This window comes from Phoca vitulina, unplaced genomic scaffold (assembly GCF_004348235.1).
Source record: "Phoca vitulina isolate PV1807 unplaced genomic scaffold, GSC_HSeal_1.0 scaffold17, whole genome shotgun sequence".
Lineage (NCBI taxonomy): Eukaryota > Metazoa > Chordata > Mammalia > Carnivora > Phocidae > Phoca > Phoca vitulina.
In genome coordinates, this window is record NW_022589720.1 from 32,070,021 (window position 1) to 32,085,007 (window position 14,987).

A 14,987-nucleotide genomic window follows, 5' to 3' on the forward strand; every position below is an offset into this window, starting at 1 on the left:
GAAGGGACACATGCACTCTGATGTTTATAGCAGCATTATCAACAGTAGCCAAATTATGGAAAGAGCCCAAATGTCTATTGACTGATGAATGGATAAAGAAGACGTGGTATACATATTATATTACTCAACCATCAGAAAGAATGAAATCTTGCCATTTGCAATGACGTGAATGGAACTAGAGAGTATTACGCTAAGCGAAATAAGTCAGTCAGAGAAAGACAAGTACCCTATGATTTCACTCATATGTGGACCTTAAGAAACAAAACAGATGAACATATGGGAAGGAAAAAAAAAAAGAGAGAGGGAAGCAAATCATAAGAGACTCTTAATGATAGAGAACAAACTGAGGGTTGATGGAGGGAGGTGGGTGGGGGATGGGCTAAATGGGTGATGGGTATTAAGGGGGGCACTTGTGATGAGTATTGGGTGTTATATGTAAGTGATGAATCACTAAATTCTATACCTGAAACCAATTTTACCATATATATTAACTAACTAGAATTTAAAAAATTGAAAAGGAAGAAAGAAAAAATAATATACTAAGTAAAAAGTAAGAAGTCAACTTCTGCTAAAATCCATCTATCAATGATATCAAAGATAACAAACAGTCCTTTTCTGAATACAGTTTCAAAGCAGCTACACTCCATTGCTCTTTTAGTAAAGAATCATTATCCAATTAGAGTTGGATATGGAAGTTGGTTCCTGGAAACTATTCACATTAACATCAAAGAGAACCCATGACTTGCTAAAAAATGTCTGGCAAGTCAAAACATTTCAACTCTTCCCAACTCCTCCCCCACCCATGTATATTCAGGTCTAGAATTTGGGAAATATAAACCAAAGAACATTAATGAAAAACCAAAAATCATCCAGAATCCTCCACCCAAACATAATGACTACTTAATATTTGGTATATTTCCTTCTAGTTTTTATAATTGTAAAAATTAGGATCACTCTCCTTATTCAGCTTTGTATCTTCATGTTTTTCACTTAATATTAAAAACACTTTTCCATGTTGCTAAATAGTTTTCAAAAACATGACTTCTAATGATGGTGTAGTATTTCATGGATGATACACCATACTCATTATAACCATTTCCCCACTGTCAAACATTTCCAATATAATAAATAATGTTGTGATAAATAAATGTCTAAATCAATTTTAAAAAAAAGGAAAACAGAACTACCCTACAATCCTGTAATTGTTCTACTGGAAATTTACCCAACGAATACAAAAACACTAATTTGAAAGGATATACGCACCATTATGTTTATAGCAGCATTATCTACAATAGCCAAATTATGGAAGCAGCCCAAGTGTCCACTGGTAGATGAATGGATAAAGAAGATGGGGTATATATATATATACGTATGTATATATATATATACATACATATATATATGTGTATATATATATATGTATATATATATATATAATACTTCATTATATATATATATATATAATGAAGTATTACTCAGCCATAAAAAAGAATGAAATCTTGCCATTTACAACAACATGGATGGAGCTAGAAAATACAATGCTAAGTGAAATAAGTCAGTCACAGAAAGATAAATACCATACCACTTCACTCATATGTAGAACTTAAGAAACAAAACAAATGAACAAATTAACCAAGGGACAAAAAAAAAGAGGGAGAGAGAGAGACAAACCAAGAAACAGACTCTTAACTATAGAGAATAAACTAAAGGCTACCAGAGGGGAGGTTGGCCATCTATATGTCTTCCTTGGAAAAATGTCTATTCATGTCTTCTGCCCATTTTGTAACTGGATTATTTGTGTTTTGGGGTGTTGAGTTCTATAAGTTCTTTATACATTTTGGATACTAAGCCTTTATCAGATATGTTATTTGCAAATATCTTCTCCCATTCTGTAGGTTGCCTTTTAGTTTTGTTGATTGTTCCCTTCACTGTGCAGAAGCTTTTTACTTTGATGAAGCCCCAATAGTTTATTTTTACATTTGTTTCCCTTGCCTCAGGAGACATATCTAGTAAGAAGCTGCTACGGTTGATGTCAAAGAGGTTACTGCCTGTGTTCTCTTCAAGGATTTTAATGGTTTCCTGTCTCATATTTAGGTGTTTAATCCATGTTGAATTTATTTTGTGTATGGTGTAAGAAAGTGGTCCAGTTTTATTCTTTTGCATGTTTCTGTCCAGTTTTCCCAACACCATTTGTTGAAGAAACTGTCTTTTTTCCATTTGATATTTTTTTTCTTCTTTGTCGAAGATTAATAGACCATATAATTGTGGGTTCATTTCTGGGTTCTCTATTCTGTTCCTTAGATCTATGTGTCTATTTTTGTGCCAGTACCATACTGTCTTGATCACTACAGCTTTATAATATAACTTGAAGTCCGGAATTGTGATGCCTCCAGCTTTGCTTTTCTTTTTCAAGATTGCTTTGGCTATTTGGGGTCTTTTGTGGTTCCATAAGTAAAGGAGTTTAAGAGTACACATCATGATGAGCACTACATTATACACTTGAAACTAATATAACACTGTATGTCAAGTATACTGGAATTAAAATAAAAAAAACAAAGCATTGATATTTAAATAAGGAAGCATCATTTTCTGAAAAATTCTGTTGGATTATTATCAATGTATCCATGGATTCTTGGTAAGTAAGACATTGTCATAAGACCTGTCAGTGGCTTTCCAGATGGAATTAATTATCATCATCATAAGAGGAAATTGAGAGAAAGGGGTCCCACCTGTCGCTGATCCCCCAGTTGGTGGGGAGCAATCAGAAATTCCTTAATCTGTGAGCTTACAAAGTCTATATCTTGGCAGGATGCTAAGGTGGTTCCCAAGGCTTTCCAAAGGAATTTCTAGAAAACAAAAGATAAGCAACAGTATGTTAAATGTTGGAAAGAAAAACTCCAATGAAAAGCGGAAAGCATTAGAACAGTCATCCAAAGGAAGGAAATTTGGGTGATTTAATGACTACTTACTAAACATGTACTTCAAGTATTATCTCTTCCTGAAAGTGTTTTCTCCCCCTGCCTACCCTCCCCAGGCTCTGTCCTTACCTGTGCTCTTTTGTATTCCTCTATGCCTTGTGTCATGCCATTATAATACCTTTTACTTCATAGTAACGCTCAATTTTCTCATTTGTCTTTGTGCTCAGAATTTCAGTTCTCCGTAACAGAGGGTCTTATTGATTACTTTCAGTGTACAGTTCCTGGTAGCTAATAAATGCTCAATAAATGTTTTTAGAATACACATGTCAATGAAAATAAGGTTATTTGAAGATGATGTCATCAGATAGTCTCAATCTCTGAAGTATATTAACTTATTTTATAGTTTAGGAGATTTAACCTATAATAGTTTTGAGAATAACACTTTGTAAGTTCTACTATTATCTCTCTCTCAGGAGTAGAGTGAGTTGTCCAGAAGTGCTATAGAATGGTGTCCAGGGTGAAGGAGAAAAGTCATACAGGAACTTTTACATACATGTTGTGTCTTTAGCAAGGGACTCTGAGTGAATTGGGGAGGAAAAACTCCCAATGAAAGAACACTGGCAAGAGAGTATGTGGGAAATCATTCTGTGGCTTCCACATCCCTTAGAGTTGGTGAGAATGTTGGATTCATTATGCTAGCCCTAACACGGATACTTCTGTAATGTCCAGATGGAGAAAAGGCAAGCAGGACAGACATGACTTCCTCTTCTCTTTCATTATGAGCTATACAAGATTTAGAAGTTAAGGCTGAGGGAACAGGGTAGCCCAAGAATGACTTCTGTTTGAACACCACAACACATGCCTGGATGTAAATATGTGTATGTATATGTGTGTATACACACACGTGTGTGTTACATATAGATAGATCTATATTCTTGTGGAGGTAAGATACAAGGAAAATATTCACAAGAGAAGATACTTGCCATATGGCTAGAAAAATGAGGTCATGAAGTCCTAATTTGTTTTCTAAGACTCAAATCATTTGTAGCTATATAATATCAGATTGCCATCTCCTTATTTAAAATGTCCATCTTGTCACACACAGGAGAAAAAACTGGCCAGTTGCCGGTTTATTCCAAGGACTCTGCAGGGCTTGAAGGACTGTAGTGATTGAGTGATCATTATGGATCAGAAGGAATCTATGGCACAGGAGGAAAGGAAAAACTGGTAGCAACCGGGAGAGTTCAATTAGTACACTCAGGAGAAATTGTACAGATCAGTCCAGCTAGGGGTGAGCGGGGTACCCGAGGTGACAGAATAGGAGGAACAACTGACCGAGGAAGAATCTGATGAGGCAGCACCCATTGCACTCTTGGGTTTCCGGGCAAAAGGCCCCCATGATAATGTAATTATGATGAGAAAAACTGTGTACCACACAGGAGTAAATATTAATTAGGCCTAAAGCTGCTAAGAGTCCACTTAACCCCACCTTGGAGGAGGGACAAGGGAGAGCCTAGAAAAGTCCTGTGCTGCAGAAAAAAACCCCGATGTTATGAAGGGGACTTTTGTGTAATGGGTTGGCCTCAGTGCCCCCAGTACTGTTGAGCTGTTGCCTCTTGGCTGATGTTGGTCAGATTCAGTGTCTTGTGCATTCCTCCTTTGAGACTTGGCAAGGAATCTTAGAAATCAGGAACCCTGAACTGGGAAAAAATGTGGCCAATTGCAAAAACAGCCAGAAACTTTCTATCTCACTTCTATCCATGCCTCCTTACTGTGAGAGTTTGCAGCCCCTTCTTCTACTATAGTCTATTTTGCCACTCCTCAAATCTGGGCTAGCCTGGTGACTTGCTTTGGCCCACAGAATGTGGCAGAAGTAATAGTGTGCCTCTGCTGAACCTAGACCTCAAGAGACCTTGTGTACTCCATTGCCACAAGCATGAGAACAACCCTGGGCTGCCCTGCTGGAGGAGGAGAGACCACAAGGAACAGAAACAAGTTGTCCTAGTTGAGATTATGGCAGACCAGCAAATCCCAAGTATATGCCAGTGGGACTAGTTGAGCTCAAATGACTGCCCAGCTGAGTTCAGCCCACACTGTCAACCTGGAAAATTGTAAACGAAGCAGGTAGCTATTATTTTAAGCAACTAGGGGTAGTTTGCTATGCAGCTAAAACTAATTGGCACACTCTTACTTTCCTGTTGTTAAGTATAATGGCTGAGAGCCATTTAAGCAGCTCATGGCTTGAGTTGCTCTGCCCGTCCATATCACCATTACCTTGGACTCATCTCGTGAATCTGGAAGCTGTTGGATGGATGGTATTACATGAGATGCACAAGTCTAGTTTGTATATGTGAAGATGAGGCATTGCTCACCAAATCCTCTTGATAGGCGTGTCTGCAGGCTTGATAGACCAATTTGGAGAACCAGTACTCTACCAAATTAGAGAATCAATCAGTGAGAGGAATTTTGAATATTGAATAGGAGAGTTGAAAGTTGATAAAAAAAAATTTGTTGGGACAGACACTTACTACTAGAACTGATGAGTTAGGAAACATTTTTCCAGGAAAAAAATTAGAAATGTAACCATAATGATAACCTTGATCTACTTTTTATTGAGCACAAGTCTTGGGCCAGGCACATATTTCACTAGGGACTTTATATACTTTATCTTGTTGAACCCTTATATCACTACAATCCTCAGAGCTGGGTGTAATTTCCATTTTAGATGAATATACTGAGGCTTCAGAGAGGTTAAGTAATTTTCCTACACTTACATATGTAGTAAATAGCAGAAGCTGGATTCAAACCCCGTTTGGAATGAATGGCTCCAACGCAGAGGGCTAGGTAGAAGCCATATGGGGACAAAGGAAGGAGAGAACTGGCTTTTGAGCATTCTTTTAGCTCTAAGTTTTTGTTAAATTGTAGCAGATTGTTTCTTGTAGCCAGCCTCACATAACTGGCCCAGTGGAAACCAAGATATAAATTGACATCAAACCAGTGCTGTGACAGGGACTACTATTTGCCTTCATTATCTATTTTTCTTCCTTCTCTAAAACAGAACGCCTGAATTTCAGCCGGATATACGTCCATCTCAAAAGCACTAAACTACTCAGTTTTCCTTGCAGACAGGTGCTGTCCTATGAGTGATTTTTGGTCAAATGTGAGGTGAAGAAGAGGTAGCATTTTCCTAGCAATTTCTCCTTCTTTTTGGTGGTAGTACAGACAAATTGGAACTTGAGCAGCCATTTTAGGTCATAAGGTAGGATGTGAAGGCCCTTAGTTGAAAAACCAACCTTCTCAAGGGAGGTGTTGCTGTAACTGCCCATTTGCTCCTTGAAATCTCGACTCAGTTGAATGGTCCAGGCTATGTCATTGATCTTCCATAGAGATTCTTTGAGCAACTGTTGCAGGAAGTGGAAGTTAGATATGAATACAACTGTTTAGTGTGCTTTCTTAGTACTTTTTTGTTACCTTATTTTTTTAAGTATAAATATATAATATATAATAAATGGAGTTATTCCTTTTCCCATTTAAAAAAACTGGTTATTTTGGAACCTTTCCTCTTATTTTATTAAAGTTTATTTATTTATTTATTTTTAGTAATCTCTACACCCAATGTGGGGCTCGAATTCACAACCCTGAGATCAAGAGTCACATTCTCCTCCAACTGAGCCAGCCAGGCTCCCTTCTCTTTGTTTATTTTAATAGCCATATGCTGTTATGTTCTGAATTCCCATTAAGAACAAGTTACTCTGAAGGTGGAAGTAACTCCATGTAAGTGCCTTCCTTTTTCCTCTTAAATAAAAATTGCCCAAAGGCTTAACATAGAAACTAATCCATTTTGAAACTTAAATTGAAGTTAACACTTTTCAAGTTTTAAACAGATTTGGAAAAACTGCATTTGTCAATGTTAGTTTGTTTTATTACATACTAAAAGAAAAAGAAAGGGACATTTTTTGAATAAAGAAATAAAATGTCTTGAAGAACCAATTAAACGTACAAGTACATTTTGCTAACTTCAACTCTGGTAGCTAAACATTCCTGGTTTCACCAATTGTTCTGAGCCAGGGCCTCAGTCAGCCATCTGAACTTATTTCCTTCTTCACTGAACAATACATTAAAAGGTGTTTTTGTCTTTTTGGAGGACAAAATCCATTGCAATTTCTAAAGTCAATTATTTCTCCTGCATTTTCCCTACTTTAAGCTTAGAAAAGGACGTTTAACGTCAAAGCCCATGGAGATTTCTAGGTATTCTCTTAGTAAGAACTTGTTTGGTGAGTGGGCTCTTTGAAGAGAAGAAATTAAACAGTCTTGGAAGCCTGAGGGAAGGCAGCACACGAAAACAGTTTTGGGAGAAGGCTAAATGGAATTATACTCAAGATTGGAAGAGGGAAAAGAACGTTCTCGAGGCTTCTCTCTGGAAAGAGAACCTTCCTTCATAGTAAGAACAGTTACTTTAAGATGGTAGCAGGGGAAAATAAGGTAGGAATTTTGAGGAAGAGAAGGGGGAAGATAAAAGCAGCATGAATACAGGAGGAGAGGTGGGTGCTAGAATTAAAGACCAGGAAAGTACAGCAGTTGCTTTCAAATCTCATACTGGGTAAGAATCACTTGTGGGAGTCTTTAAAACATGCCAGTTCTCAGGCAGAATCTCTTAGAGATTCTGATTCTGGAAGGGGCAGGAATGGAACATGGAGGTGATGAGGACAGGTCACTAAAACTTGACATTTTTAAGAAGCCATAGTTAAATTCTATGTAAACGGCTTATGAACTGAGACCCTGCTAGGTTAAAAGCTCCCTTCCTATGGGCTCCTTGACCTCCTGTAGGCTCCTGAAATAAAAATCCTCTCTGTAGAGCCAATGTCAGGCTCCTACATGCCAATTTACCATTTTGGGGATTTTGGACCTTTGCAACTGGTTGCAAACTGGTTGCAAAGGTCCAAAAAGTTTATGGATGACTTTTTTTTTTTCTGGAAAAATGGTATAATGTGGCCCTTTGGTTTTTACAAATCAGGAAAAAATACGGTGAGAAGCAGAAAGGTGAGGAAACAGAATTGTATTTAGAAGCACAGAAGTGGAAATGATGTCAATTTGTGTTTCTTTATTTAAATGGTAAAAGAATGCAATTACAAGGAAAGGAAAAAACTGGAAATTAGAGAAGATTTAAGAAAGACACAGAGAAAAATATTAGTAAATGAAATCTTCAGTACTATCTTAAACTCTTAACCAAACTGAAGACTAAAGATTATTGTTCAAATTATGGTGATGCAGAGACTGTAATTCTTGAGCGATCACTTCTAACATTCTAGTCCATTTCCTAAGGAAAGGAAATGTTGTTTACTGCCCTTGGGAATCTGGATCTTTTTTGTTAAGATGGGTGACTCTAGCTGATTTTATCACCCCATCATCAACGATTAGTCTAGAAGCTACCCTTACCTGAAGTAGCATGGTTTCCCATAGCACGATGCTAGTATTCTTTCCTAGAAATAGAAATTAAAAATAGAAAATAGAAATAGAAAATAAATTCAGGACCCTGTTTCTCCCTTGCCAGGTCCCCTGTGGATGCTGGAGCCCCACTTCAAGCTTTACAGAGGATGATTATAATAGAAGATAGAAATAGAAAATAAATTCAGGACCCTGTTTCTCCCTTGCCAGGTCCCCAGTGGATGCTGGAGCCCCACTTCAAGCTTTATAGAGGATGATTATTTCAGATGAAATTTACTATGTTGCCAACTTTAAGTGCTAGTCAGGCTGGCAAAAAGTCTTCAATCCATGATCCAAATCTAGGCTTTTTGCTAAAAATAGTAGTGATTTTTTAGAATAATACCAAAAGGGAGTTTCTCTAAATATAAGAAAAAGACCAGAGCAAAAGTAAAATTTCTGCTAAGAATATTACCCACCAGATACTCCTGTAATACAAGTATGTGGTAGAGAATTAGAACACAAGGAATCAAGGAAAAAATATAGTTGTCTACTTTGCACATCAAGTTCATTGTTTCAATTGCCTCAAATCAGCCTTAGGCAGAAAAGTGGTGTCTCATTTTCTTTATGTTCTTGCCTCCTTGGCTAAAGACCCGATTCTACTCCCTTGTACCTTCCAGAGGCTGCAGGAGCTCAGGAAAGCGTGTTTTCCACAGGTCTACCAATTTGGGGTGAATTATCTCAGGCAGCATCTTCAAAAGTCCTATTGCACCAGCCCCACATAATTTCCCTAAACTGGCAAGCATAGATATTACCTGAAAAATGGAAGATAAAAAGTTAATCAACTGCAGGGGTACTTAAAAGCCCCACCTGCCTTTTCCTTTTATCACTGTCCTGGATGCCCTTGATTCCTACATTAGATCATCTTTCAACCAATCATCAGTCTATTTCTTACTTATTTTAGAGCAAAGCTAATACTTAGACAATCCTCCCCAATTTTCATCTGGGGATAAAGGGGAAAACATATATAGAAACCATCAATCAAAAATAAATGGAAGGTACCAACACTTAGATATATTTATTAATTAAATAAGGGCATGTGGAAATGGTATCTGAGCAAATGATACACATATGGGGGAGAAAAGGAAAGAAGGAAATCTAAATAATAGATGTGGAATTTATTTGAATGGTACTTGGGGATCAAATTCAGTCTATTCTTATTTTAAAAATAATAAATTAAGTTTAACGAGCATTTCAGAGCGAGAAGATAATCTTGCCAGTAATCTTAATGAGTATCATTAGTGGAGCAGAACATTTATTATGCCATTTTAGTGTTTCTTTTGGTTTGGAGTTGCTGTGTAATTTTTATTAACATTTATTTAGAACTGAATGATCTATATTGACCTAAATTTATCCCACATTATTCATAACTCACTCACCAGAAGTCTGGCCAATAGCTGCTGTGGTGAAGGAAGTTTCACTGGAAAGAGAAAGTGATTTTCATTATTGCTGTGGGGGCTAGAGAAATTCAGATTGGGGTTGGGTATGTAATCAAAGCACTGTAGCCTTTCTGGAAATGAGCCTCTCATAAGAGAAGTGTTTTGCTTTGTTTTTGAATGTACACACCAGCTCCGGTAGAGATGACAAGTGCTGTTGACTCCTTGGTATCATTCTTCTTCCTCTCCTCTGCCATAATCAAACTTCTGATGATATTAAACAGGTAATCCAGAGTTCCAGTATATTCTGCAGGAACTACAAAAGTCAGGATTCTTGGCCATAGCACCTGGGGAAAACAAAGCAAGATGCAAGGCTTTTGGATTCGTCCATGATTTCTCCTTGGTTCTCACTGTGGGTTTCCCTCTGATTTAGAGCATGTTCTCTCACCTGTTATTTTTTTTTCTCTTCAGGCCAAATAAAAATGAAACCATGAAATAAAATCTCTGCACTACACGTTCATTTTCAGGCGCCAGTTGTAGTGCATGGTGCACTGCACTCAGCACTGCACTCAGCACTGCACTCAGCACTGCACTCAGCGTGTCTGCATGGGTTTGCTGCTGGAATTTGGCGCAGGACAATTCTTCCTTGTGAAGAAGTGTTCTAGGCAGTGCAGGAGGTCTAGCACCCCTGGGCTCCACTCACCAAGTGCTACCAAGCCCTTTGTCAGTGTGACAAGACAAAGTAAGTCATATATGTCCCCAAACCCCAAGACTGGAGAGAGAATGATTGGGAATGGATAGTGAATGGGCTGCTCCAGGTGTCGACCTTCTTGCTCTGGAGTTCTGGCACACTTGGTTTCTTTAGTCAGTCTGTTTCATATTCTCTGGAAAACTCCCTTGTCCTAATGGAAACCTAGGTGTCAACATGGACCCTTCCCTTTGTCTTGCCATCCAGATTTAATCACCAAGCCCTGTCCTTTTTTTCATTATAAGGTCTTCCATGCCCCTCCATATTTCCTTCCTACTCTCATGACCCTGCTCCAGTTCCTGTGAGTTACATCTGATCTCATGCTCACTCTCTTTGCTCTTAGTCTACCCCTATGTAAATCCACTGATCTCTTACAGTTATTGTTTTAAATATTTAGCACTTGCTTAACATTTTGAATGGCTCATCAATCACAAGGTAGGAATTTGGCGTTTCAGGCCCATTGGAGTCTGGCCCTAGACTTCTTTTCATCATCTATTTTTACATTGAAATGTTCCAACTTTAGGATGTATCAGAAATACTGGGATTTGTTTGCATACAGATTCGTGGGCCCTATGCCCCGAATGCTGATTCAGTAGATGTGGGATGTGGCCTGGAGATCTGCGTTTTAAATAAATATCTTAGATAATCCAAGGACTGCACCTTAAAATGCCATTCTAGATAAAGCCTCTGATCCACTTAAATTGGTCTATTGATTGTCTCTTGTCTGTGTCATGCATTTCTGGCCAGTTAATCCTTTCTCAGGTTATTTTGCTTAAGGAAAACACAGATTACAAGGCTCCTCCCATTAAGGTACAGATTATTTTTAAGCCTCAGGTGTGGCCTGAGAATGTGTACTTTCAACACCTTTCTAGATGAATGAGGAAAGTTTAGCATTCACTAAATTAGAATCTCCACTCACCACTTAATATATGTCTAGGTATGCTAAGGGAAGAAGAGACGTTTTTGAGGAACTACTCTGTGCTCGGCACTGAGCATTGCAATGTACTTCCTCTAATCAGAGCATCAAAAACGCTGATGATGACACATGAAGGACAAATTCATGTCTTTACTCCTAAATGGACAGAGCTTTAGAGGGATGATCAAAGTAACTGTCAGTGGTGATAAAAGACCCCTTACCTGGGGCATTCCAATGACCAATGGATCTAGGGTTTTTAAGACCTCGAGGCTTATTTCCCGGACAGATTTCTCTCCCCTTTCAACCTCATGGGAGTTAGGTTTCATCGGTTTTTCCTTCAAGAAAGATGAAACAGGTGACCTGTTAATAATCCTTCCTGTTGGTCCCCTCTGACCTTACTTGGATGTGTTCTCAGACTCTGGGGTGCAGGATGCAGTCACTCAACTTAAGGGGCTCATGGAACCCAGCAATTTTGTTCTCCAGTACTTAAGTTCTGTTTTAACGTGCTCCTTGGAGGAATTGGTTAGGAAAAACACTGCTGGATAAAGCAGAAAAGCCAAAATTGTGAAGGTTCTTGAACTACAGATATTCCCTCTCTCCCTCAGGCCTTTGCTATTGTCTCGGGGGCAAGATTTTCAAAGACACTGCCTCTTAGTGGAGGGGACTGTAATTTCAGCTGTCATGGACTTGATAAGATCGAGATCTTACGCACATACTTTTTAGGAAGTTAACCCCCATTTGGCAAATATGGATGTCTTTTGTTTCCTCTGAAGCAATCCACTTTCTCCACCCCTGTCTCAAGCCTTTGAGGACAGGTTGCCTCCTTAGGGAAAACCATGATTTCACCTACCTTGAATTTATCATAAGTTGTAAGTGATACCCGTAAAAGAGAACTGAGAACGCTAGAGGCTGAAAAATTTATCAATAAAAGTGATAAGACTGAAATATAACTTCTAAATCAGTCATTGAATTGAGCCTTAGTTGAGTTAACTGCCCTTGGTACAGTGTAGCTTTCAAAACTGCACCTCTTCATACCAGGTTCTTGTTGGACATGGCAAACTGGGAGAAGATATAATCGATCAGTGGCCATCCATCCCGGGCTTCAATGAAGCATTTCTCACACATGGTTTGAATGAGGAGGAGAGTGGAATTCCTCACCTAGAATCAGAAAAATGCATTTGCAGCATTTTACTACGTTGGGCAGAACATTAATTTAGCTTCTCATACTCTTTAACCTTCATGGATCGGTTAATGGGAACCTTTCCAAAAAGGAGTATCAGTTGAATAATTGGACTATAAATAGATGGAGCAGGAAGCCAGCTACAGCTTATGATTTAAGGGTTACAGGAAAGGCTCTCTTTAACCAAAATCTTTCTCCTTTGCTCCCAAGACATACCCTGTATTACCGTAGATTATGAAATGTTGGTATTGTGGGCTAAAACACCACCTTGCTTTTAAAATCCTCAATGAAAGATAGCATGATGAACTACAGATCTACAATCCTTTATCTACAATTTCAAAACCTAAAAAACTCTGGACACTGGAATTTTGTTTCTTGAGTTTGGCGCTAACTCATTTGGTGGCAAAACACAACTCAACTGTTTTAAAACTGTAGTCTTGACTTATTCTATATAGTGTGGCTCTGCATATATTTTCTTGCAGAGATATTAATGAGTTTGATTGTGGCTACTGTCACAGTAATGTTTTTCTAAAATCAGGAAGGTTGGGGCACCTGGGTGGCTCAGTCGTTAAGTGTCTGCCTTCGGCTCAGGTCATGATCCCGGGGTCCTGGGATCGAGCCCCGCATCGGGCTCCCTGCTCCGCGGGAAGCCTGCTTCTCCCTCTCCCACTCCCCCTGCTTGTGTTCCCTCTCTAGCTATGTCTCTCTGTCAAATAAATAAATAAATCCAAAAAAATAAAATAAAATCAGGAAGGTTGTGAATTCTGAAATACACCTGGCCCCAGGGATTAGAACAAGGGATTATGAACCTGTATTATAATTTTTAAATAATTAGGTTTTCATATTGAATTGCTTCCCTGGAGGATAGAAAGCTCAGATCTAATTCTTTACTGAATGGGTCTTTTAATTGAGAGTTGGGAAAAAAGAGTAATTTTGAATAGGGAGGCAGGGCCACAAGGTAGCAATTAGCAATTAGCATAAAGGCACCTGTAGTCTACCAAAATGAGGGGGAGAAAAAGTTATAAATTCTCTACTTTTGCCTGGGGAGCTGGACTTCCTTAAAGTTTCTGTCCTCTTTTATTCTACCCTAAACTCTTTTAGTCATATTTTGATTGACTTGGCCACTTACTTTATCTATAATCACACCACTGTTTTTTAATTTTTTAAAATTTATGTTTTAGTTATTTATTTATTTTTGTTTCAATTTTTAATTTAAATTCTAGTTAGTTAACATATAATGTAATATTAGTTTCAGGAGTAGAATTTAGTGATTCATCACTTACATATAATGCCCAGTGCTCATCACAAGTTCCCTCCTTAATGCCCATCACCCATTTAACCCATCCCCCACCCACCACCCCTCCAGCAACCCTTCGTTTGTTCCTATCATTAAGAGTCTGTTTTATGGTTTGCCTCTCTCTCTTTTTTTCTTTCCCCTGTGTTCACCTGTTTTGTTTCTCAAATTCCACATATTAGTGAAATCATATGGTATTTGTCTTTCTCTGATTGATTTATTCCACTTAGCATAATTATTGTTATTTATTGCATAGCTTTTGTTATAGTCACTGCAGATGAAAGTCTACTAGGGGAATTTTCTTCTTTTCATTGGTTTCTGTATGGGGCTTTGATCCAAACAAAATGTGGTTTTAATAAAAAAAAATAGTAATTTCTATTTTTTAATTTGTTCCAGTACAAGTTGTATATCTTATCTAATATGGAATACTTTAATCAAATAATCAGGAAATATTGTGCAATCTATTATGTGCAAAACTTGCTCTAGATGTTCCCTAGTTGGAAAATAGGATATCTAAGCTAAAAAACAACAACAACAACAAACAGACTTAGGGGTTATTATTTTTTGGAGGAAGATACATTATTTTTATAATTAACAATTTTTAAACCATTTGAAGAGCATAGTACTGTGATGCTCTGGGCAAAAATCTTTTTTTTTCCTACTTAGAAGCCCTTGAACTGAATGTACTTTAGAACTTTACCTTGATATAGTTTATCTTTTGGGGAAAGATGGAATTGTATTAAAATTGGAATTTATCACTGAGCTCTTTATAAAGCAATCTTAAAGTAGATTCTTAAAGAATCAAAACCATTTCATTAATTCCTAAAACTACCATCAACAAAATTAAAGTCCCCATTATTTCTCTTACTTTTATATTGAGGTCACCCATGATGACTTTGACTGTTCTTTCAATTGAAGTGATGTGATCTCGCAACTTGGGCTCTGAAAGACAGGGAGAGAAATGAAGAGATCAGATTCAGTAGGAGTATAGTCTGTTCTAGGATTGATGAAATCCCATTAGAGTTATGGTACATAATTTCAAAGTCTTTTGTCCATAACATTTCAGGCTATTCA

General features: G+C 37.8%; 1 protein-coding gene across 1 annotated transcript in view; it reads right to left on the minus strand.

The window, feature by feature from the left end:
• MROH2B (maestro heat like repeat family member 2B) overlaps positions 1-14,987 on the minus strand; it is a 64,221-nt gene that overhangs the window by 34,354 nt on the left and 14,880 nt on the right. Inside the window, exons 11-19 of the mRNA XM_032415402.1 lie at positions 14,782-14,855; positions 12,475-12,597; positions 11,661-11,774; positions 9,966-10,122; positions 9,779-9,819; positions 9,013-9,154; positions 8,355-8,398; positions 6,212-6,319; positions 2,730-2,846 (exon numbers count right to left, since the gene is read on the minus strand). Of these exons, the coding sequence (XP_032271293.1) occupies positions 2,730-2,846; positions 6,212-6,319; positions 8,355-8,398; positions 9,013-9,154; positions 9,779-9,819; positions 9,966-10,122; positions 11,661-11,774; positions 12,475-12,597; positions 14,782-14,855 (920 nt within the window). The remainder of the gene's footprint in view (positions 1-2,729; positions 2,847-6,211; positions 6,320-8,354; positions 8,399-9,012; positions 9,155-9,778; positions 9,820-9,965; positions 10,123-11,660; positions 11,775-12,474; positions 12,598-14,781; positions 14,856-14,987) is intronic.